General features: G+C 34.9%; 1 protein-coding gene across 2 annotated transcripts in view; it reads right to left on the bottom strand.

Moving 5' to 3' along the window:
* The window catches only part of LOC127160135 (SLAM family member 9), a 69,673-nt gene that overhangs the window by 9,070 nt on the left and 33,609 nt on the right, over positions 1-26,994 (bottom strand). For both annotated transcript variants that reach the window (XM_051102788.1, XM_051102787.1), the window contains exons 3-5: positions 11,400-11,649; positions 10,614-10,928; positions 10,005-10,127 (exon numbers count right to left, since the gene is read on the bottom strand). In XM_051102788.1, the coding sequence (XP_050958745.1) occupies positions 10,005-10,127; positions 10,614-10,928; positions 11,400-11,649 (688 nt within the window). The remainder of the gene's footprint in view (positions 1-10,004; positions 10,128-10,613; positions 10,929-11,399; positions 11,650-26,994) is intronic.

Genomic DNA, 26,994 nt, shown 5'->3' with positions numbered 1-26,994 from the left:
TGTGTGACACATATCTTTAAAAGGTCTACAGATGGGGAGCTTATTCCAGTATTGGATCTTTTGTTGTGAGGAGGTCCACAGATATCTCCTCCCATTGACAGATCAAAGCTATAGTATATGGATGTCTCCCATTAATGTTCACAGATGCTACAGATGTTATTAGAGACTAAGAAGAATATAGGGTTGACCTGCCGTTTATTTTTGGATTATTTGTCAGGGTGTTAGGGAAGCTACTTGCATGTTATGATTAATAATTTCTTTTGTTTGTTATTTTGGCCGTTGGCCACCATGAAGTCATGGTACCTTAAAATAATGATCTTCCAGCTGGAGTTGGACCACATTCAATAATGAATGTCTCATGTTACTTTGTTTTTCTATTTTTTTCTTTTTTTTTTTTTTGGGATGGACATAACAACGTCTGGTGAACCAACATGCAATTTGCAATGCAAACCACAGAGTTTACATAACATCAGGATGCTTTCAGATATGCACACAGAAATTCACCTAATGTTACTGTGTACATATATACTGCATGAATAGAGTAAAATTGTAGTATGCTATTTCACACAGCACTGTATGACCCCCAAACCACTGAGAAGCTGTAACAGCCTTGTTTCTCTCAGTTAACCTCTAGAAGACTTTTTTTTTTTTTTTTTCTGTTGACACCTTGGTTTCTGGTAGGCCACTGTTTCCTTTCCAGCTAAAACTCACCTTGTCAACTTTCTCATCAGAAGGTTAAGATTAAACATATTTTGTAATACTTTGACACATCATAACTAAAATAAAACAACAGGAAACCAAATTTTATTAGACTTCCAATGTGTCTTATTACTTTTATGTCAATCATTTACATATTTATTTGTGGAAATGCAATTTGTTACCAAGCAATTAAAGCTTATCTGTTTGTAAACTCAAACTAGTGCCACCATCAGGTCAAAAAGTTTCTTGCTATTTACATTTTTTAGTTTTGAAACATGATGCTTTTCCCTAAGCTTCAAATCTTTATTATAATCTACATTCAACACATGCTACTGATCAAATAGCATTAAATGTCACTGAACACTACCCTCATTTCAAGCTAAACTTGTACCTGTATTTGAAGTATGTATTCCAGTTCTCTGAAGCGTTCCCACTGCATTTGTTTTCAGTGAAGCACAAAGTGTGGTAGGGTGGTAAGGGAGTTTCACAAGAGCCTATGAGCAAAGCACTCGCTGTGGGCACAGATACACTTTATACACGGTAACACTCAAATGCACCTTTGTGTGTCCAATAATAGATATGCCAAAACACCTGCTGCTGCATTCAACAACAACAACAAAAACGCTCTATGCTCTACACTGACCTAAATAGATCTGACCACAGGTATCATTTTGAATCTAAAACTGAGCTGCAAGTAAGGTCACAAAGCATTTTAAGTTCATTCTGCATAAAAGGGTCCTTGTGCACTGCTTCAGTGCAAAACATTTTTGTGACAAACCTGTCAATTTTAATGCCATTTTCAATGGGTACAGTTAACGCTGTAGTGGCAATGCTGCAGTAACTGCATATGTTTGGCATACAAGATTTTACATTACTTTTAACTTTCAGAACCAAATTGTTTATCGACTATTTAAACTTAGTGGTTTTAAAGCTCTTTGCACTCCGACACAGTTTTAAAGGCACAGAATGTAAATTATACAGAATTTTGATCTCTAGACAGTCTACACTAAAAAAAAAAATGCACTGGAAAGACATGATCTGCTAATGAGGTCAGGTTTTTATGCTGTGTGTCTTGTGATTGTATCATGCAAGTTCTGCTGAACCACAGTTTCCCAAATAAAATGATTTCTGTGCATTTTGCTTTGTTTCTTATGCTGAAATAGCATTAAAACCACTTGTATTTCAGGTTGGTCCAGGCTATGTACATGTGCTGTTCTAAGCACACATCTCAGGACACTAACTTCTTGTTTTTATGCAAACCAGAGCTTTGAATAGCAGCTGCTGTGACATAATGTCTTTATCAATTGGCAGTTGGTGTTTACTTAGGGACTTCCTCCCATTCATAGTAATAAAACTGTGTGTCCCTTTAAATTCAAAGGTCAAACCACATAGTTGCTGCATGAACAACAAACAAACAATTTTGAATTAATTAGCTCTTATTTTAAATATTTCCTGCAAACAGTTTTAATCTTCTACATGAGCTTCATCATTTATGATTTACTTCCTCTTTATAGGTTTAAAGTCAGTTTCCCACCACATCCTATAGCCTACATAAAACCACCAGAGCATGAGCCACAATCAAGATAACACAGAAAAGCAAGTCAGTTACATGACCATTATACATTTATGTATTTTTATAGTGCACAAACACACGCATAACATCTGCTGATAGGAAAATCAAACAGCATTTTGGAATATTTTGTGACGTAAATTTTTCTTACCACCAATCCTGTTAGCTTATGTGTAATGTTGACATAAATTTATCATGGCAACTGAATCAGGTTTGACTGTACCCCTGCTTAAAAGTTATCTAGTCTGTCAATCATCCTGTATGCGTTAACATAGTCCATATATTAGTTAATTATATTTACACTATTCACACAGTTCTTACCGTGTTGGAATGAAAATAAGCGTGTTGATCTGCCAGTCGTTAGTTTTTAATTCTAAGAGCTCTGCTCATATTTGTAGTTATATTTAAGCTGGTCTAAGATGAACAATCACATCAAAGTAGGCCTCCATTTGAGGCATCCGGTCTCACGCTTTTCAACCATGCTTGTAGTTCTTTTTATTCGTGTTTGTAGTTCTAAACCGACTCATCCTCCGAAGTACAATGTTCAACCGTTAAAATGTGCACGTATCCACACCACCCTTAAAAAATCTAACGGAGATAGTTGATCATCCAGGGACTTTTGGCATAATCTTTTGAATATGCGTTGCGTCGGAGAGTGTGCAGGTTGCTTAAGAAGAAAATCATGCTTCAAGTTTCACATGTTGTCGAGCTCTGATTTGGCTCCATCTAGTGTCTCTTTTATGAATTCACCACATTGTACAGGGCTTACACACGCAAACAAACATAAGCTAGACTCTATTGAGATATGTAATAGTCAAATAATTACTGTAAAAGTCCATGATGACATCTTCCGTTAGAACGTGGCAAACTTTACCTGATACTTTTTGTCATGGCTAAATGATTTTTATTGGGGCACAACTGATTAAATAACAACATAATCACAGTTTTAGATGTGCATTTTTTTACAGTTCTAATACATGAATGTAGAAAAATATTTTGTTTATAATGTATTACTACTTTACCTGCCCTGGTGAAAAAAAAAAACAGCATATGCTGGTTAGGTATGTTTTGATGCTGGTTTAAGCGTGTCCTTTGCTGGTTTTTGCTGGTCATGTTGCTGGTCAAGGACCAGCATGAACCAGCAAAGGACCAGCTTAAACCAGCAAAGGACCAGCTTATTAGTATTAGTATTAGTATATATAATATGCTGGTACACAGCACTGGATGAGCTCAGAGCTAAAATGTAAAACACATTTATAGATTTTCAGTGTTCCAGTAAACTTGTCCCATCTGACAAATTGAACAACTAATTTATCAGATGACTGTTATAGAAATTAGTATATTGTATATTAAGATGCTTTAAATGCTGTCTGTAGCCCCCTCTGGTGATGTTTAATATAAACTCTAAATATTACACATACAAAAGAAGCTGACTGAAAATTTCAAACTCAGAGTTTGAACAAAGTGAAATAGCAATACTAAATATAATAATATATAATATATAATACAAAAGACAATAATTCAATGATTCCTACAGGAACTCTGGGTCAAAGTGATATTCTCTTGAGATCTGCCTTTAGAGTTTCATTGTGTATTGATAGTTCACAGCTGTCTTGGTTCTGCCCACATCCAGCAATGATTTCTGTTAGAGACAGAGAAATATTCTTTGCAAATGAATCTGTTTTAAATAGGGTGAAACCAATAATAATAATAATAATAATAATAATAATAATAATAATAATAATAATAATAATAATAAGTAAATAAGTAAAATAAAAATAAAATAAAATAAAAAAAAATCAGATCAGTCATGATCTGATGAACTCTTTACTGACCTGTGGCAGATCTCCAGTCTGTGGGCAACAGGTGATCCGTGTGTATTCTGACATGCTCTGCTGTTCTATGATTGTCAGAGCTACAAACACATGTGGATCAGTGTAAGGAGAATTTAACATCATCGTTACACACATAAATGAAAAAAGATTGTACTGCCATCAAGTGGAACAGGACAGCAAGACAATGTACAATGCTTGAAGTAAATTACTTACTTTAAAATTACCATCTGTTTTTACACACAGTTTAAAATAATAAATTTATAATATAAATAAATATGAATTTAAAATTTCAATTGTATATCCAGTTTACTACTTACTGATGTGTCTTAAAGGTTGCCTAAACAATCAGGTCTAATGGAAATTATCATCATTCATAAATCAGTATCAACACTAAAAACAGTAAACAATGCCAACTATATTGTGCAAGCAGAAACATCTTTTCTTTGAACACTGTGTATGCTGTAGTAAATCTCTTTCTCAAGTCTGACTTGTTTTAATACTAATAATATTTTTCAAACTATAATAAACTTAAATAATATATTTAAAAAAACTTTTGAGCACTAGATTTGGATACAGAATGTCTCATATCATTTAATGAATAAGGTAATACTTGCCCTCTCATTCTGGATTTGCAGGAAAGAAAAAAAAAACAACCTTACAATATTGATTGGCTGATATTGCACCACAAGAACATATATGGTAATATATGTATTCAAACTGTATAAATTCAAACTGTTCATACTAATCTTACACTGACTTTCATCTCCTTAATCTGTTAAGTGCAAGTGTACAATAATACAAAATAGGCATCTTAGTACAAAAAAGTATTAATGCAGTATAAATGCACAATACATTTCAGAAGTGTTAAAAACTGATTCAGAAATCAAGAATAAAATATACAAAAACAATATAGAAAATGTATACAAAATGATGTACTCCAATAATTTAAAAAAGCGATACCAGTTAGTAAAAGAGCTGATAAAAAAAAATACCTAAGGCTTTTGTTTAGACTTAAGTGTCTACAGTATAAGAGAAACATTCCAGCTGGGCTTGCATGAATACGCCTTGTCTAACAGGTAAACAACTAACTGCAGAACTACTGAAAGTTTTAGTCACTCATGTTTAGAAATGTGGACATTTTGGGGCATTTTAAAAACACTTTTATTTTTGTCTGTTCACTGGTAGAGCAATACCACTGGTAGAGCAACAAAAAGTCAAATGGTAGTTCTTATCGGCACTGCATTTTGTTGTATTTGATTCTTTATGGGGTCCTTCAGCTGCCATTGAATCAATGAGTTGATAAATGCTTTTGTGATTTGACAACTGTGCATCACTCACTTTTTTGAAGGACATTTTGGGGCATTTTAAAGACGCCTGTGGTCTTTTCACTGGCATAATCATGGTATTCAATAAAATTACACCCTAGTTCTGGCACACCCTTCCCATTTGCTACTAGCTCATTGAAAAAATGAGAACACATTTTTGCCATACTCAACTCAAGTGCACCTTTGTGTGTCCAATAACATGAATGCCAAACATCTTTTTTTTTTAAATAGCTGATTATACATTTGCGCCCCTGAGTGGCCACATGTGGTACATTTTTAAACGAGTTACAAATCACAACCATACATTACATTTTGGGAGTATATGTGTGTGTTGCTCTCCTTGTGTCATTTTTTTTTTATTTCACCTTTTGATGTTCTGCTCATTGTGATGACTAATATGTACTTGTGCAGGTTATCTACTTATGAGGAGAAAGTCTTAAAAAGTCTCATGTAAAATCCCATTTGCCACGGTCACTGGACCACTCTAAAAAATAAATTTAAAAATGAATTCTTTTAAAAAGCTGCAGTTCGTTACTTTTTTGTGTTCATTATTTATGAGTAGCCCAGTATCTAAACAGAGAGAAGTAGTTCCTGCTGTTTATTAACTCATAGAGTGCCAAAAGTTACAGACTGCAGCTTTAATTTACATTGTTTGTGAATTTTATGTTTTATATGTTTGTATATTTTCAGTGAGAAAAAGAGTAATGAGATTGAAAAATTATTCCTGTGCATGTTCCAGTACATGCTGAAGAATTAGTGCCACCTAGTGGACAAAACAGAAAGTCCATTATTTAAAGATGATCTATTAGATTCTCTGAGTTGTTCTGTCCGCTGAGAATTTATTAGTCCCCCTATGTGACTCATCACAGATGATGAGAGTTGGGGTCGGGGAGGGGGGAAATGTTGTAGCAAATGCATATAACCAGACTGCACACACTGCTGTTATATGTATATATAAGTAAATATAAGTACACGAGGGGGCGGCATTTAACTGTTTTTTTTTTTTTTTTTATTAATTTATTTATTTTTTTACATTAGTTCAAGTGTGTCCTTGGGTGCTTCTCATTTCTTATTTGTGCATCCTCGTTTCCTTTCCTTGCGTCCTTCAGGATATGAGGGAAGAATGCAAGAAAAGAAAGTGAGAACGGAGGAATCAAAGGATGCACGGTGGAATTCTTGACCACTCAAGAATCACTTAAAAGTGCTAAAAGGATCTTCCCTTATGTTGTTAAAGTTCGTTGTTTAAGGCATTCATAAATTGCTGTTGAAATATACAGATATGATTGGTTTATTTAAACTGCAAAAATATAAATGTAAATTATTACGACAGATGTGAAGGGGGAGGAGAGTTTATGTGTGCGTCAGTTTTTTCCTCATATAACCTACCTGTGTATCCTCGGTCTTAACTCCTCTGGATGCCTCCTCATGCCTCGATGCCTCGGCCTTGTGTCCCAGTGTTCATATTATACATCCTAAGTAGTATGTGAGATTAGAATAAGTGTGTCCCAATGTATAGTATGCTGAAAAGAGTTTGCCAAAAGTCCCTGGATAGTCTACTATTTCAGGTCGATTTTTGAAGTATCCAATTATTTTTTTTCTGCCTATTAGATTGTGTTTTATTAACGTCTACACCTACTCCAACCCTAAACTTAGCCCTTACTATAATACAGTATTATTGTTGTACAGTGTGACAAACCCCCCCCAAAAAAAAAAAACACTAGATTGATGTGCGCATGCACAGTAGCCAGAGCTGTCTCCCTTCTAGCCTTTACCCACTTCAGTGATTGGTTAATATTGCCCACAGTCCATTGGACTCTGGAAGAGGTTTAGGTCCAGAACTACAAACATGAAAAACATACATTAAAAAAAACAACAAACATGGTGGATGTGCGCGACTGGCTGTTTGGTAGATGTTTAGAAATAGGGGGTTTGAGTTTGAGTAATAATCAACATTTTACTTGGTAAAAAAAAAAAAAAAAAAAAAATGTTTTCTGTGTTATATTTTATGCGATGTGAACTTTTATAAACATCCATCTGGTCATTAACTTTTAAAAACATTATTATCCAGAAAATATGAGTTTTTAGTATGAAAGGCCCATGATTGGCAGATCAACATGCTTGTTCTGTGTCTTCATGTCATTCCAGACAGACTGGATGATGATGAGATCAGATCTCAGTGTGGAGCACTGGCTGTTGACAGACTCCTTGTGCAAACAAAAATCTCACTAGATTATTACAATTAATGGCAAACAGAATGTTTGGAAATGTAAACCAATATTTTTTACTGACACACTACAGCAAAAGATAGAAATAACTTATTTTAAACCATTTTTTTAGCTGGTGAAAATACTAGTGGCCTAAAACTTTATATATATATATATATATATATATATATATATATATACAGTATATGTAGATGCCTCATTAGAAACTGTTTCTATGGGCCACTTTGCGTAAGATGTCCGCCATATTGTACTGGTCAACTTGACGTCATTCACCATAGTAATCATTAAATATTCGAAATGCCACAATAGTATGGCGAAATTACGTCATATTCACATAAATAAATATGTTCAGTGAGAGCAGAGCCCAAAGCTCGTGGACAGTGGTGTTTGGACTGGAGTTAGAACCTCTGCTTAATGATATAAACTGAAATCCCCCGCAATCCCCCGCGAGCCGTCACAGCCCAGTGCAGGGGAAAGGTTTTACTCTATCGGCTTGTTTTAAGAAACGGGCACATCCCGGGACTTGAAATTCGCAGGGTAGGAGGGTGTAGTGACGCTGAGTGTAACTAAAAAGGTCCCACTGTCCGGTGAGGTCCAGTTGGGAAGTTACGGAATGGATCTTATATTGCATAAATTTATTAACTGTTTATCCACCATGCTATTCAGCGCCAATCCCATCGTGCAGTCAGTTTCACTGGTTAAGGTTAGGGTCAAGTGTGGGGTAGGTTTAGGGGTTAGCATTTGTGTAGCATAAGAAATCAAGACTGTGACTGACACAACCAATAAAACCTTTGTGAATCAGAAGTTTGCACTGTCAGTGGGAGGAAGCCACACCCTATTTTGGAGCTCCCACTCTGTTTTCGAGTTCCCGCCTCTATTTGGAGATCTCCAGGCTGCAGTTATACCCTTTTCCAAGATCAGCCAAAGGTCCTTAAATGCCATTTAAGGTCACAGTTGTTGTCATTTTGTGTTTTCGTCTTCGTTAAGGAGCTTCTCAGTGTTATATATAGCTCCTGCATTATCTTCAGCCTTTATGCAAAGTGCTTTACAAATGAGAAAAATGGGACTTAATTTATCATACAAGAGCAACAACTCCCACAGTACTTTCACGGCAGTTTTCACAAGTGAACTTGAGCAGAAGTAAAACTGGAGAAAAGGATACAGATACAGAGGGAATACATTAATAGGAGGTGCCTTTGTGATGGTCTCTGCAGACCTGCAGCACTGAGGAACAGAAAAGATGGTTCTGGACAACAACTTTGTACTTCATTTCAGAACCAATAGTTGCTGCTCATTCAGAGAAAGGGAGGACACATATAAACCTGGAAGGGTGCTGATCCACTGTGCCAATCCTGAAGGCCAAAGCCCAAATTAAAAGATGGCTGTTGAAGTAATAATCACCATGACACTGTCATCTTTTTAAGTGCTTTATATGAATAGGATGATGGGAGAAACAACATAAACAGGAACACAGAACAAATATCTCTCAAGTTTTTTATTTTCAAACATCACAGCTTCAAGAGTGAACAACAGCCAACCAAAAAAACAAAAACAAAAAACAAATAGCAACACACCAACAAACAACAAAATTACCAAATGAAAGAATAAGAAAATGATACGATAATAAATGGAAATTACATATATATATATATATATATATATATATATATATATATGTACACGCTCATTATAACAGTAGCAAACATGACGGCTTTCTTCTTCCTTGAGGGGGTTTGACATCACTGCATCATTTTTTTCCCAGGTGGAATGTTCCACGGAAATCCTGTATCAACCGATCCGATGACGACTTCAAAACTGCTGAAATGTTTCTAATTTTTTGTGCCATTTATGTATAAGAAGTTCAGCCAATGGTCTGTGGGCATCACATCTGAGCCTGACACCAGTTGGGTCTGTCTGTTTTGCTGCAACGACATCCTGCAAGGAAACATCACAATCAAGAATAAAATCAAGCAGGTTCAAACACAGTGTATTAAAAATGAAGGACAGAATAATTTAAAACAACAGCTCTAAGTCCAACAGTTGAGCAGAAAGAGTGAAGAAAACCTTTCAGCATTATCACATCAGAAAGAAACAGCAGTGTGATAACATATGCTCAGACACATACACAACAGACTACAGGAATATAAAGAAGCTGAGGGAGTTATACATATAATACTGTATATCTTACCGTACTCTGAACACGATATTCACAGAATGTTGCATCAACATAAAGTACCTCTTCCTCTTGAGCCTGAACTGTTTTAATAATAATCACACATCTAATAAGCCAAACTATACTTAATAAACTTTATTTTTTATTTTAATATATATTTTGCATGTCAATACTTGCCTTCTTGTTTTGATTGTTTACACTTCCTGTGGTACATCAAACCTGCAACTACAGCTATGAACACCAGCAGCAGCACTATAAGAACTACTGAAATGTTGAAATGACGTGAACTATTTTCCTGTTCTGTAATGCACAGAAAAAAGGCAAAAAGGTAATCTTAATATAATATAGTTCAAACTTTAAATAAAATAATTATGGTGATTGAACATATTACATTTCACCTAAGCAGGTATTCAAGTAAAGTACTTGAATATTTTGATGCACAGCTTTACAGCTCACACTAGTGTATTTACAATCACCAAAGAAATGATTAGTTTTTTACTTTGTTAAAGTATTTGCTTTTGAAACAGGATGTTTGGTGGGACAAAATGCATGTCATCTTTTACACTGCAAATGGCCTACAATTTAAGACAAATGCCACACCTTGACTGTCTAGACAAATATTTGTATATTATAATTTCTGCTACCAGTGAACTGTCAGTGTTTAAGATAACATCACAGATGAGAGAACACATATACATGACCTTAAAGCCCATAAACATGGACTAAATACTATAAAACACAAGTTTGATTCAATTGATTAGAGAAAAATACCTGAAAATGTCCTACCTGAATGTGTGATATGTGAACATGGCTGACAGAGATCAGTGTTGTTGAGATGTGTAGTCTGGTTGGTGAATGAATAAGCAACAACACAGCTGTAGGAATCATCTAGACACTTAATCTCCAGAGGTAGAGAGAGACTGATGCTGAGATCAGACACACTGACGCTGGACAATAAACTGTTTCCTTTGTACCAGGAGAGACTCACATCACTCACATTTAACACTGAACACAGCAGTGAACAATTGGACACCGATGATCCTGATGATGATGAAGAACAATTTGAAGAGTTGCTGGTGATGACAGGAATGGGAAGAGGAGCTGGAAAGCATAATGAAAAGTTGTTCAGCACGAACACTAGACATATAAACTCTGCCTTTGCTATTGCTATTTGCATTTTTTTTTTTTCTGACTTTGACTTCTGGTGCTTTCAAAATGGACACTGATGATGTCATTGTTATATTTGCATACTAAACTGACTTATCATTCTTACTCAAGTTTATTCATCTAAACTGCATATTAATATTTATTAATCTTTCTCCTTCCAAATGTGGGTTTACAGCTTATCTAAATCAACATTTTTGTTCTTTCTTCTATTCATAATCAGGAAATATAAAACAATAATGCATTATAAGATAACATTTTTCAAAACAGGGTATAGAAAATAAGTTTCTTTCACACTTTGGTTTGTCATTAAATGCTTATAAATCACAGATGAATCAGGGTGAAAGTGTTTTAATTTTTAGAATCATCACAGTCTGGATCGTCATGGACAGGACACCAATTACTCACCATAGGCAGTAACATTGAATCTCTTGTGTGAAGTTCCTTTGTTGCTGAAGATCTGTAGTTTATAAAGTCCAGAGTGTTCAGTTCTGATGTTTCTGATGGTCAGAGATCCAGTTTGACTGTCCATCTGCAGTCTGTCTCCAAATGTCTTATTACTGTCATACATATCAATGATCTGCTTATATATTCCAGCTGTACGAGTTTCTTGAGGTCCAAACATCCACAGTATCTGATCATCTCTCTGTAATTTAACCTCAGTGTTTAGAAAGACAGAATCTCCCTCAGTCACAGATACTGACTTCACTTCATCTGCATCAGCACCAAACACACCTGGGGGGGGAAAAAATAGATTTTTTCTGCCTGATTTTCTGCAACATTTAATTCCTAACAAATGGTGAAAAACCTTTTTTTTTCTGGCAAGAATTCTTAACCTGGCTTTATTCAATAATCAGATTTTTGTTCTAGATTTTTTTCGCAAATTAGTGCCGAATTAATCACGGGTGAGAAGAGCAACTGATTTTCCTCTCTTTCTTTTGGGGAAGTTGTTTAAGTTTTTTGATTTGTTTGTTTGATTTTTGTTTGTTTTTTTCTTTTTATTTTTTTTCCTTTTATTTATTTATTTTTGTTATTTTAATAGTTGTTTAGTTTAGTTCCATGGCGGGGTGTGAGAATGGAGGCTCACCGAGTGGGTGGGATTCATCTCTTTCACTCCGTCATAGAGTAAGGTGCGTGCCTGTTGCTGATGCATCCGTGGAAGATGTACTTGTTGCGGTGGGTGAGCAAATTGGATTTGAGAACATAGTTTCTGCCTCGCGCATGAACAAGGCCGTTGTGATCTTCTTGAAGGAGCAGAGTTTGGTTGGTCGGTTGATTGAGAGCGGAGTGTGGGTAAGTGGTGTGTTTTGTGTTATTTCACCGCTGATTTCGCTTTCAACCGAAGTTACAATTTCTAATGTGCCACCGTTCATACCTAGCTCTGAAATTGAACGAGAACTACTAAGGTTTGGAAAACTGGCTAGCGGAATAAAAATGATTCCGCTAGGTTGTAAGAATCAAGCATTAAAACACGTGATTTCATTTAGACGCCAAGTGTTTATGTTTTTGGAATCATCGTCTTTGGATATCTCTTTTCGTGTTCAGCATGAAGGGAAATCCTATATGATTTATGCAAATACTGGCAGTTTAAAATGCTTTGAATGTGGAGATATTGGACATAAGAAAAATGTTTGTCCACACAAAAGGCAGGTTGAAACAAATGAAAATGCAAACGTAGTTGAAGTTGTTTCACCAGTGGAAGAAGTGCAGAGAACTGAAGTAGGGAAAGATCAAGTTCATACGGATAAACGGATAAGTTCAAATCGAGGTGCTGTACAGGAGAGTGAAAGTAGGCCTACATTAAGTCATGTGGTTGAGGAAAACAGTAAGAGAAGTGCTGAAGAAGAAAGGTCTCAAGTCAGTTGTACTATTGAAATGGGAAAGATAGGGCAAAAAGGTGAAGATCACTCTTTTGGTTTACAGATAGCAAAAGAAGAAATTGGTCATGGAAGAGAGGAAGGTGATGATGATGATGATGATGATGATAAAATGTCTGAAATGTCCGATATACCTTCTGAGTGTGGGGATGAACAGTTGTATACTGTAAAAGAAATCAGTGACTTTCTGGATGAAACTTTTGGCAAAAAGTTTGAAGTAACAGAATTTTTTCCGGATGTTAACAAATTCTTAATTTCAGTAATGAAAATACAGAAATCAGTAGGTTTCGAAGAACTTAGTAGAAGGAAAAGGTTTAGATTGAAGAAAATCGTAACAAAATTAAGGAGAGGAAAATGTTCGGTTACAAGACTAAATAAATCTGTTTAATGTCACAAAGGGTGAATCTTCTCCATCTTAAACTCCCTTATGTTTTTTATTTTTTTTTTTTTTCTTTCTTTTCCCTCTTTATATGGAGAGCTTAAAAATAGGAACTATTAATATAAATGGAGGGAGGGAAAAAAATAAAAGGGCAGTTCTATCTAAATATGTACAGACAAAAATATTAATATAGTTTTCCTACAGGAAACTCACAGTGATAAGACATGAGATAGACTGGAGAATGTGGTGGGAGGGAAACATTTTCTTTAGTCATGGCTCTAATTTAAGTGGGGGTATTACTATTCTAATTGGAAAAAAAAATATAAATATGACTGTTGTTTCTACTTGTGAGATAGAAAAAGGTAGGGGTTTAGCTCTTCAAGTGGAAATAATGGGTTTATTGTTTGTTTTTATTAATGTATATGCCCCAAATAATGGATCAGAAAGAATAAGTTTCTTTAGGAAAGTGAATAATAGTTTAAAAGCTTTTGATAAGGATGCAGTTTTGGTTTTAGGTGGTGATTGGAATTGCACCTTAGATTTTACTTTAGATAGAAATGGAGAAGAACCATGTCCTCCTTCAGCAAGTGTTTTAAGCAATATAATTAGGGATTATGATTTAATAGATGTTTGGAGAGAGCATCATCCAGTGGCAAGACAGTATACATGGGTAAAAGCTTCTAGTGATAATATTAGTTCAGCAAGGCTGGATAGGTTTTATATTAGCAGAAGTAAGAATAATAGTGTTAAAAAATCAGTTATTTCCCCAAATGGTTTTACGGACCACCATTTGTGTTTAATTGAATTAAGTTTAAAAAAATCTAAAAATGTTAGTTTTTATTGGCATTTTAATACTAAATTGTTGCACGATGTAACATTTTGTGAGAAATTTGTATTATTGTGGAATAATTGGAAAGAAAGAAAAAATGATTATGAAAATATCGTACAATGGTGGGAAGTGGGAAAAACCCAAATAAGAATGTTTTGTCAAAATTATACTGCTCACACTAATAGTTTGATTAAAAAAACAATTAGAGAACTTGAGAGAGATATTGAACAACTTGAAATAAATGCAGTTAACAATAATTTAACAGATTTAAGTATGTTGGAAAAAAGAAAGAAAGTTTTGGGAACTCTTCTCCATGAAAATGCAAAAGGAGCTTTAATTAGAGCTCGCTTTTCTTTATTGAAAGATATGGACGCTCCTAGTTCTTTTTTTTTTTTTTTTTTTTGGGAAAAAAAAAGAAATGGAAAGAAAACAGATGTTACATTTGAAACGTGTTAATGGAACTTTGACATCTGATCCAAAAGAAATGAGGATGCTTGCAATGGATTTTTATAAAGGATTTGTTTGGAGAACAAAATATTGATGCCTCATGTATTGACTTTTTGCTTAAAGATATACCTAAATTGAATACTGAACAACAGAAAGAGTTGGATACTGAGATAACAATACAGGAACTGTCAAAAGCAGTTCAGCAACTTTCTGTTGCTAAAGCCCCTTGTATTGATGGACTTTCTGAATTTTATAAGACATTTTTGGCATGTGATTAAGGAAGATATGTTGGAGGTTTTTAAAGTCTCTTTTGAAAAAAAGGAATTGCCAACTAGTTGTAAAAGAGCTGTGCTTTCGTTATTGCCTAAGAAAGGTGATCTTGGCCTTTTAAAAAATTGGAGACCAGTGGCACTACTATGTACAGATTATAAAGTGTTTTGCAAATAGACTAAAAAAATACCTTGGGTCTTTGATAAAAAGAGATCAGACTTATTGTGTACCAAATAGAACTATAATGGACAATTTATTTCTTTTAAGAGATGTAATTGATTTGGCATACATGGATAATATAGATTTAGGTATATTTTCTATTGATCAAGAAAAATAATTAACTTTTTTGAGTTGATCACTGTTATTTGTTTAATACTCTCAAAGCTTTTGGAATTGGAGATTAATTTCTATCAGGCATAAGCGGTGCAAAGACTTTTATATAGGGGGCATCTGTTATGTTAAAGGTGGGAGGTGGGCTTAGTTCAGCCAGTTTTAATGCATAAAGAGGAATAAGGCTGGTGGACATTGATTTAAATGGTGCCTCATCTTATTATAAGTCAGTTTTAAAAGCATGGAGATCGATTTTTAAAGTGGAGAGAAGTTCTTCAGATCTTGGAAGCTGGATACGACATGAACCTCTTTTTGATAATCCTTTGATTGAGGTCAAGGAATTAAGTCTGAAGAGTTTAAGATCTGTAATGGCAAAAGCTGGCTGTACCAAAGTATCTGAGTTGAAGAATGGCAACAAATGGAAAAGTCCTGAGGAGATGTGTTGTCTGACAGGAATTAAGTCTGTCAGGTTCATGAAGATAATATTAAATAGAATTTTTTTGTCTTTATCTCCTGCATTTAGGCAAGATAATGAGATGATTTTACAAGACAATGATGAGAATTATGATTTTCCAGAGTTAAAGATTTCTGCAGCTGTTGAAGAACAACCAGAAGAGAACTCAAATCTTAATTTCAGAACTCCACAACTAACAACATTTGAAGAAACATCTAAGAAAGCGATTTATTTAACGTGTGAAAGTGACTCATTACTCCTCTCTAAAAAACCTAAAGGAATCAAAATGGACAGATATTTTTGGGGTGGAATTTTCCCCTAAAGGATGTTGGAGGTCTTTATATAAATCTCCCATAGAGAAACGAACTGCAGATCTTCAATGGAGAGTTGTTCATTGGGCAATAGCCACAAATAAACATGTGGCACATTTTGATCCTAATGTGGTAAATGAATGTGTATTTTGTAATGCTGAGGAGTCAATAGATCATGTGTTTTTACATTGTTCTAGATTAAGAAAAATATTTCAGACTTTGGAAGATTGTTTTAGAAAATTAGGAGAAGTATTTAGCCCAGTGAATTTCATATTTGGTCTTAAATATGTTGCTGCAAAGAAGAAAACAATGTCTTTGATCAATTTTATGGTGGGTGAAGCAAAGTTAGCAATATGGTTGACAAGAAAGCGGAAACTGAAAGGTGAATGTTCAGTGGATCCTGATTTGATCTTTAAAGCCCTGCTAACTGCAAGGGTTAGAGCAGAATTTGCTTTTTATAAAATGACAAATAATTTAACAGTTTTTAATGAAATTTGGGGAATTGAAAAATGTTTGTGTGTTGTTGATGAAGAGGAAAATTTAATAACTCTTGTGTAATTTATTTATTTATTTATTTATTTATTTATTTGTTTATTTTGGAGGAAAAAAATGTGTAATTTTTTAACTTCATAAAAGAAAAAAAAAAAAAAAAAAAAGAAAAGGAAAATGAATTGAAATTGTAAGAAAAATTTTGATAATAAAGGAGTGTAAAAATCAATGTTAATAAAATGGTTTTAAAATTCATCCGTGAGTCTGTCTTTTGTTTGCATCTGAAACTCTTATTGCTGAGTCAAATAATTTATAAAGGGTCCATCAATTCCTTTTCATTTTAAAGTGTTTTTGACTTCACATATTGGTTCAAAGTCAGTTTCCAAGAAGAAACCTTAGGAAGCTATCCTCCTGGCACACACATAAACACATTTATGAAAGGTATATGCACATTTTCAGCATTTGACTTGCTAGTTTCTCCCTCACACATAAAATGGTAGCTTTATGTGTGAGGTGTGCATGGATTGATTGCAAGATGAAAGAGTGTGATTTGTGAATCCTGTAGCAAATACCTTTAAAAAATCTTTAGTTGGGGAGTTCATTCCAGTGTTGGCAATGCAATCCACAGAGTTTCATAACATCAGGAAGCTTTCAGGTATGGACACAGAAATTTACCCAATGTTCACTGTGTACAAAGTATATACTGCGTGAATAAAGTAAAATGGTAGTATGCTATTTCACACAGCACTAATGCATGACCCCTAAACCACAGAGAAGCATAACAGCCTTGTTCCTCTCAGTTAATCTCTAGAAGGCTTTTTTTTCTGTGTACACCTTGGTTTCTGGTAGGCCACTGTTTCCTCTTCAGCTAAAACTCAACATCTATTTCAACTTTCTCATTGAATGGTTAAAGTTAAACATCCGTAATGCTAGTAAAACTGGGTAATATGAATCATTATGTTTTCATTATCTTAGCAGCCTTTTAAGCAGTACCTTTTTAAGACATCAGCTCAGTTTTACTTGAACAGCAATAGTGATATAAAACAAAATGCTGGTAGACTTACAATGCTTATTACTTTTATTTCAGTCATTTACATATTTATATGTTGAAATGCTATTTTATGGGTTCTCTGTTTGTAATCTGCTACCTAGGTCTCTCAAACTCAAACTAGTGTATTTTTTTATTTTTTTTTACACATATTTATTTTGGCAGGAATTAGGTCAAGAACACAAACATAATTAAAGAGAAACATTCTTTAGCAAATGTCACTGATTCAAACAAATCTTGTATTAAACTATGCATTACTTCTCTGAAGTTTTCTCACTACTTCTGTTTTCAGTGAGGTGCAAAGGACAGTAAGAGAGTTTCTCAAGAGCTTGTGAGCAAAGCACTCGCTGTGGGCACAAATACACTTTATACACACCAAAACTCAAGCGCACTCTTGTGTGTCCAATAGATACGCCAAAACACTTGCTGCTGCATTCAGCAACAAGAAAAAAAGCTCCATACCCTACACTGACCTAAATAGGTCTGACCACAGGTATCATTTTGAAACTAAAGCTGAGCTGTAAAGGCACAAAGCATCTCAAGTTCATTCTGCATTTAAAAAAAAGGGGCCCTTGTGCACTGCTTCAGTGACAAACATGTTGATTTTAATGCCATTTCCAATGGCTACAATGGTGTAATGGGAATGCAGAATATATATATTATATTTAACCTTCAGAACCAAATTGTACTATATACTATTTAAACTTAGTGGAACCAAATTGTTTGCAAACTATTTAAACTTACTGTTTTAAATCTCAGAATTTGCAATCTAACACTGCTTTTATCTTTCACAGAATGTGAAAAATCAGATAAAATAAACTACACAGAATCAAATTTTGATCTATAGACAGTCTATACTAAAAAAAAACTCTGGGAAGGCATTATCTGCTGTTGTGGTCAGGTTTTTATGCAGGGTGTCTTGTGATTGTATGATGCAAGTCCTGCTGAACCACAATTTCTCAAATTTTGCTTTGGTTTAACACACTGCATGTTAGTTTTGGCCATGTGATAGTGACAGTAAATGACCAGCAATTCACACTCTTTTTTCCTGCTCAGTAGCACATTATACAAACATTACATCCTACTGTAGTACTGAAATAACAACAAACATATCATGTTATCTATTTGTGTCTATTATACATTTAATGCTAATTACGTTATCAGCAAAAGCACCTTTTCTTGTGCAATATGTATAGAGTGTTTTCACAATGCGTCATCAATCTGCCATATTGGTGGCACTTAATGTAAACAATGCTACTGAACCGAACGAAACTCAGATATTTTGCTGATTATTACTGCTGAAAATTGTCAATTATTGTCACGTTTTGGGCTGTGAACGTCAGATTCACCGTTATGATTGGTCAAATCGCCCGTCAATCAAAATCATCGTTTTGAACTGAAAATTTGGTAGATTTAGTGACTTACACACATTTAGTGACACACATTTTACCTACAGGAGATCTTTTTTTTTTTTTTTTTTTTTTTGTGATGCTTGCATTTTTCATGTACATAATAATGGCTTTATTCCATGTTGTAGAGTACACCACAAAATAGCAATTGAACCATTAAACCTTTTTTTAAGAAAAGGGATGAGTCAGAAGTATAAATGCTTGTAGTTCTTTCTATTCGTGGTTGTAGTTCTGAACTTCAAAGCACAATGAATTGGCTTTGGGACTTCTCATTGTCACTTACTATTTAGCATGAGATGCACATTGCTTAAAGTTTAATGCTCTGGCTCCCTCTAGTGTAACTGACATGAAATCACCACCTTTTAAAAACCACAGAGGCAAGGTTCTTTTACGAATTAGTCAAATAAATACTGTGTAAGTCCACAATGACATAACACACTTTACCTGTTTGGTCTGAAGACGTCAACAAACTGTAAAAGACTCTTTATAAGTACTTTTTGTCATGGCAAAATTATTTTAATGGGGCGACACTTAATAACAAACACATGGTCAGTGCTGTTTTAGATAGTTAAATACATGAATGTAGAAAAATATAACAAAGGTTTTGTTTATATTACTACTTTATCAGTGAGAGTAGTATTAGTATGTCAAGATGAGTAGGGGTCATATTACAGAAAGCAATAGTACACTTTTTTCTACACTGAAAAAGTGATGTGTAAGAATATATTTTCTAATGAGTTCAGGGCTAAAATGTAAAATACAGTAGAAAATTTCCAGTATCAGCTGAACAAACGTGTCCTGTCTGACAAGCTGAACAACTAACAGCAGACAAGTAACGGCTTGTCAGTTAGGGTGGGTGCCAAACATTCAGGATCTAATCTGTTTGAAAAAAGGAAGTCTATATAATAACTGAAGATGGTTAACCATTAAAATTCCCATTCAAACTAGATGTGGCCTTACTGGAGGCTTCATGGAAACGCCTGTGTACAATCTGTGAGCCAATCACATTGATGTAAATGTCACCTGATCAATCATTCTGGAGTTTCAGGAAAGAAAAAATCCTTACAATGTTAATTGGCTGATAGCACCACAAGAACATATATGGTCCAGAACATTTTATCAGAATGTGTAGATAAATTCAAAATGTTCATACTAATCTTACACTGACTTTCATCTCTATAATCTGTTAAGTCTATTTAAGTATAAAATAATACAAAATAAGTGTTTTATACAAAAAAGTGTAAATGCAGTATAAATGCACAATACATTTCAAAAGTGTTAAGAACCAACCCAAAAATCAAGAATAAAATATACAAAAACAATACAGAAAATGTATACAAAAACAATATAGAAAATGCATACAAAATTATGTACAAAAATATATATATTTTGTACACCAATAATTTAAAAAACGATACCAGTTAGTAAAAGAGCTGATGGTAGAAAAAATACCTAAGGCTTTTGTTTAGACTTATGTTTTACTTGAATGTTTTAACAGAGTATAAGAGAAAGAATCCAGCTGGGCTTGCATGAACATGCCTTGTCTAACAGGTAAACAACTAACTGCAGAACAAGTAACAACAGGTTGGATGGCCAATGTGGTAAACTCTGAATGTCTAATGTAACACCAGGTATAATTGATTAAAACATATATTCAGCTTTACAAGTGAGTGGTCAGTTATACAGACTAATCTACATGAGTGGAGATTATTCAGAAATATTTGACTGCTGAATGCTAACTAGACAATCAAAATAATATATTGCAGAGAAATTAATAATACAAAAATAGGATGTTAAAAGGATGTTAATGTATTCATTAATATCCTACGACATGGAATGGCAGTGTAAGTTAGAGCTGATAGTGATAAATGCTGATACTGAAATAGTAATCAAATACTGATGATACTGAAGGTTTCAGTCACTTATGTTTATAACAGTCTGAAAATCTGCCCTTATGCTTTTTAAAAATGCATTTTAAGATCATTGACCCTGAAGTTAATACTTGAAAATGACATGCCAGTTTCATATTAGTCACAAAAAATGCTAATACACTGATCATGTCATTTTGAATTAACACTCGAGTATATGATGTGGTGTTCTTCATTAGATTTCTGAAAGAAAGAAAGCATAACATGAATATCAGGAGAAAACAATGATGTGTGTGTTTGTGGTATTCATCACGTTATGGGGACCAAATTCTTAGGAATACCAGTAAAGGTTTCTGAAAGAAAGGAAACAGCTTATAAATCATGCAACATGAATAGTCTCCTCAGGGCTAATTAGGTGTGAAGGGTGATAGACAGTATAAAAAAACTGTGTGGAATGTCCCCATAAAACATGTAAACCCAACATGTGTGTGTGTGTGTGTGTATATATGAGTAGTATTTGTGTGTATACATATATACCAACAGTCTGGTAATGTTTTCATAATCCTTTTGTACTATCAACACTATAAATCAGCTCAAGGACAACGGTTGAATACAAACACAATTACAAGCACAGGACATTATAGCAAAAGCAGGTTGTTTTATTCTATCATTTTAAATAACTTTCTTAGTGGCAAGTTGTACATGCACAATTTCTAGCACAAAGGGGAGACTTCAAACGGAGCATCACTTTTGGATTTTGAAGGACATTTTGGGGCTTTTGGGGCATTTTAAAAACACTTTCACTTTTGTCTGTTCATTGTTAACCACTGGTAGAGCAGCAAAAAGTCAACTGGCAGTTCCGGCACTGCATTCCTGCATTTGATTCAGCTGCCATTGAATCAGGGATGATAATAAATGCTTTTGTGATTTGACAATTGTGCATCACTGTCTGTGTCTCTGTTACAGACGCCTGTGGCTTTTCAGAGGCATAATCATGGTATTCAGTAAAATTCCTAAACTTGCTCTGAGAAATGATAACGCTTTTTGGTATAACGTGTTTCTCTCAAGTTCTATCACATCTGATATTGCACTGTGCCTTGGGGATATTATCATGTACATCTGAAGCGAAAGGCTGCCCACACACTAGAAGATTTTCAAATCTTAACTGATTTTAAAACCATGGGACCACTGAAATGAAGACCATTTCAACTGATATTTAGCCTTATAATCCTCTGAATGATGATTGGACCAGAAAACAAGACCACACACTTGTTGATTGTAGGAATGATTCCACAGTGACACATGATCTCATAGAGACTCGCAAGACCGAACAGGACTAGTCAGCCCTCTCTTGGGGCATGTTCTGATTCACAGTAAAAAAGAAAGTATAAAAAAGCATGTGAGTGATGTTCTTTCTCAGTGCTCTGCTTTCATAGCATGTTTGTGGCTGCCAAGTTTGAGTTATAAAAGCATGCAACATCCGATTGGTGACGCTTGCTAGCTCTCATTCGCTATCGCGGGTATCAGAGACAGCACGATCAAGAGTCCTAAATATCAAACATGATTCGAGATCAGGTATGCTCCGTCTCGATTGGGAGCAGTTAAATAATTGTAGTGACACCACACAATAGAATATTTTTGGACATAAATTAACTTGTGACAAGCCTGGAATCGGGCCACACACCCCGATTGTTCAGGTGTGCAAATTGGGCTTAAAATCTGCTTTAAAGTCTTCTAGAGTGTGGCCAACCTAAACAGAAGAAGAACAAGCATAAGCAGACATTAAGCTAAAAAGCTTGAAGGGCCACAACACAAACAGATATCAACACCAGATGGCACATTTTTTGTTCGTCACGTGTGTAAGCGCAAACAGATTTTCACGACACATCTGTGGTTTCTGCAGACAGATTCAATGCACACTGTGTCTTACCGTATTGTGAACACTGCGCTCACAAAATGTTGTTCAGCATAAATTACCTCTTCCTCACACGTCTGGACTGCTTTAATAATAATGACATTGTTCAAACTATAAAAAACTTTATAAATCTGAAATGGTGTTTAAACTGATTGCTGTAGGTGTTTTTATCCTGATATTCCACCTCCAGAGGTAGAGAGAGACTGATGCTGAGATCAGCAGGGGCGGACTGGGACAAAAATTCAGCCCTGGCACTGTAGCCACACCAGCCCACATTACCACACCGACACAGCCCCACCCACGGACACGCACATTCACTACTTATATTGGTGTACAGATGGTGAAATAATATAAGCAGTACCATATGTAATAGATATTTAAACATTTAATGTATGTGACTGGAACAAAAACAACCCATTTATAACAAATTTATACATACAGTAAAAACTAAATAAAAAATAATCTGTCCATGTGCTGTCTGTTTATGCTGTTTGTCTGCTATTACATATGATAGGAGTAACCTGTGAATGTGTATCACACACTGTGATACACATTCACAGGTTACTCCTATCACAAGTGTTAATTTATCGTTAATTAGAGCCACAGTGTTAAAAAGGCTCACATGAGCTTTTATTTTGAAGTGTTTCTGGCAGTCAGCCAGTGATCTCATACTCATGTTGATTGTACATGGAAGTGTTTTAGTATCTTTATTTGTATAAGTTTTTCTGATTCCTTAATTTATTTATTCTAATTTGTTGTAGACCACACATACACACCAACCCACATGGATACCCCAAAGTGATTGTTAGCACTTGCATGCTCAGTACTTGTTGGAAACTTTGTGGAAAGAATAAAGAATCAAAAGAATTCTAGACTGATTGCATCTCATTGTCTCTGACTGTGGACATCTGCGGTGAACTAGTCCCCCACTGGCAACCCCTAACTGGTTTCTATATCAGTTTTCTATACACAGTATTAAGAAACTGCCAGCATTTGTGTCAGGGTGTGTCTCTCTCATTGCTGTCTTCCTACCTCCATGATACTTGACTCTGCTGCAGCAGCTGAGCTATCTGCACTGGGTCCAGAAACATTCTAGTTTTGAATAGATGAACACACGATTCAGTCAAGGGAGAACATAAGCAAGCCAATGTCTCATTTTACATTGTCTAACTATATAGACATATTACACTATTGCCTGTAATAGAAGTCTATGTTCCACCCTACCTAAGGATTAATTACATACTGTATCCTATGCATGTATTAAATGTTTTACTTTAAAGACTAGCTATGTATTCAGAGTTCACTACAAATGCCTAATGTACTATGGCTATAGCTATAGGTTCTTTTGCATGTTAGACTATATTGCTAGTAGCATACAGCAGTCTGTATACCCTAAATTCAACGGTATCTGCTGATAATGACTTTTTAAAATGTGCGGGAGTTCTACGCTAAGCTTACAACTGTTAAACACAGTGTAGGTTACTGTCAAAAACTGTCAGAAGTAGCATGAATGGCGTGAAAATTACTTAGTATATTTTAGTATAATGACTTAGAAGTATATTTTCTGTTTTCTTCTTACCTCCTCTACCGCGCTACTGTCCTCCGATGCAGCAGCCGAATTTAAACCTTTCAAGAATATTTCAGTTAATTTTATGCACCGCCTTTTCTTTTTTACGGTCCATCTCTGACAATTAGCTTGTGTTGCACTTACTGTTTGACATTCTTGCCCGATTTTGATTACGTCCACGTAACCTCTGATTGGGTCGGCCTATCTCGAAACCAGCCGGCCGTTGCCGATTGGGCCAAATGCTTAACATTTATTATTATTATTATTACTATTATTATCATCATCATCATCATCATCATCATAATATTCACATCTTGCAAGAAATAAAAGCTGCCTGCAAGTAAAAACAATACATATTAAAAAAAGAAAAAAAAAAAAAAACTGACCAGCCCACATTTAAAAAATGGTCCGGCCCTTCTGGCATTTGCCAGAATTGCCAGATGGCCAATCCGCCCCTGGAGATCAGACACACTGATGATGGAAAATAAACTGTTTTCTTTGTACCAGGAGAGACTCACATCACTCACATTCACCACTGAACACAGCAGTGAACATTTGGACACTGATGAACGTTTAGAAGGTGATGAACAGCTTGAAGTGTTTCTAGTGATGACATGAATGGGAAGAGGAGCTGGAAACATTATAAAAAAATTAAAATGTTACACTAAAAATGAAACAAACAACTTGCCAACTCTAAGTTTATTCTGTTACTATTTCAGCATTTTTTTTTATTTTACAGTAACTTTTAAAAGCATTCTTAACAGAGCATAAGAGAAAGATTCCAGCTGGGCTTGCATGAACATGTCTTGTGTAACAGGTAAACTAACAGAACAAGTAACAGCAGGTTGGATGGCCAATGTGGTAAACACTGAAGGTCTAATGTAACACTAGGTATAATCAATTAAAACATATCTATTCATCTTTACAAGTGAGTGGTCAGTTTTACAGACTAACCTACATGAGTGGAGATTATTCAGAAATATTTGACTGCTGAATGCTAACTAGACAATCAAAATAATATATTGCAGAGAAATGAATAATACAAAAATAGGATGTTAATGTATTTGTTAACATTCTATGACATGGAATGGCAGTGTAAGCTAGAGAAAATTCTGATGCTGAAATAGTGATCAAATACTGATTATTGAAGGATTCAAACTACTGAAAGTTTTACTCACTTATGTTTAGAAATGTAAACCATTTGACACTGTTTGTAAAATCTGCCCTAAAATGCATGATCATTGACCCTAAAGTTAATACTTGAAAATGACTTTTACATGCCAGTTTCATACTGGTCACAAAAAATGCTAATACACTGATCAAATAATTTTGCATTAACACTCGAGTATGATGTGTTTTTCTTTATGGGGTTCCTGAAATAAAGCAAAACCACAAAGGGAAGACTTCAAACACAGCATCACTTTTGGCTTTTAAATGACATTTTGGGGCTTTTGGGGCATTTTAAAAACACTTTTATTTTTGTCTGTTCATTGGTAGAGCAATACCACTGGTAGAGCAGCAAAAAGTCAGCTGGTAGTTCCGGCACTTTTCTGCATTTGATTCAGCTGCCATGATTTGACAACTGTGCATCACTGTTTGTGTCTCTGTTACAGATGCCTGTGGCTTTTCAGAGGCATAATCATGGTATTCAATAAAATTACAACCTACACCCTTCCTAAACGCTACTAGATCTAAAAAATGAGAACACATTTTTGGCATACTTAACTCAAGTGCACTTTTGTGTGTCCAATAACATGAATGCCAAACAGCTGCTGACCTGCAATACTAATAAAACATTAATGACTTCAATGTATCTGGCTTAAAAATACATTTGATACCCAGGTACAGTAGGTTTAGCTTTCAGTTAGTAAAATGCATCCATGTTGGTTGGGTTTGTGCTAAAAACTGATTTTTTTTTATGAGTTTGGCTTTTTACTCTGGGTTCAGCCCAAATTGAGCCCTCCCCCTGACACCACACCAAATGTGCATACTTTATTATATCTGATTGCATGTACATGTAAACTTGTGAATTCACTGTAAATCTATATGACCCTTCACAGATGATCTTGAGCATGCCACAGTTTAAAAACCAAATGCACACCTGAACAACAGTGAACCAAAGATTGCAGCTTCTGGTAGAAATTCCCCCATACCTGACTTAGGTAATCTGGGACGTCTCTAGCTGTGTTTTTCTTGGGTCATCTCTGGAGACACTTATAAATTTATACACTTTAGTGATGTTTACAGAGTCAAACAATGTCTTGTCCCTTTTGAACACTATCACTTGGAACTAAGATCTTTAGTGCTCCAGACAGGTTCCAGACAATGCCTTTGAACATGCTTTAATCATGGCCGAGAGGACCACATTACAATCACAGAGAGTTCCCACCACAAAAAAAAAAAAAAAAAAAAAAATATATACAACTTATATAGCATCAGTGCGTGGCAAAGAAGACATGATTCATTATATTGTTTTTCTTCTACTCAAGCAAAGCAAATTTGTTTTTTGATTACTTATGCTTGTTATTCAAGTCATGGGTTGATGGTAAATCTTATTCAGTCAGACATCTGGCTGCCTTGTCCATATGTTTCTGTCATTGCAACTAACTTTTGCTTGAGTGTTGGTATTTTGGTAGTGGTTGATTGGTACATTTTGTTCTCAAAAGCACAAAAAAATGTTTAAAAAATAATAAAAAATTGCCCAAAAACTGGTGGTGATGAAAAAGTCATTTCATGAACCATTATAAGCAGCTTTTCCACAAACTGAGGAGGAAAATACTTACAAGATACACACAGTATCATTCACACAA

This window comes from Labeo rohita, unplaced genomic scaffold, assembly GCF_022985175.1.
Source record: "Labeo rohita strain BAU-BD-2019 unplaced genomic scaffold, IGBB_LRoh.1.0 scaffold_291, whole genome shotgun sequence".
NCBI lineage: Eukaryota > Metazoa > Chordata > Actinopteri > Cypriniformes > Cyprinidae > Labeo > Labeo rohita.
Note: the sequence above shows the minus strand (reverse complement) of the source record. Positions and strands in the feature narration are given on the sequence as shown.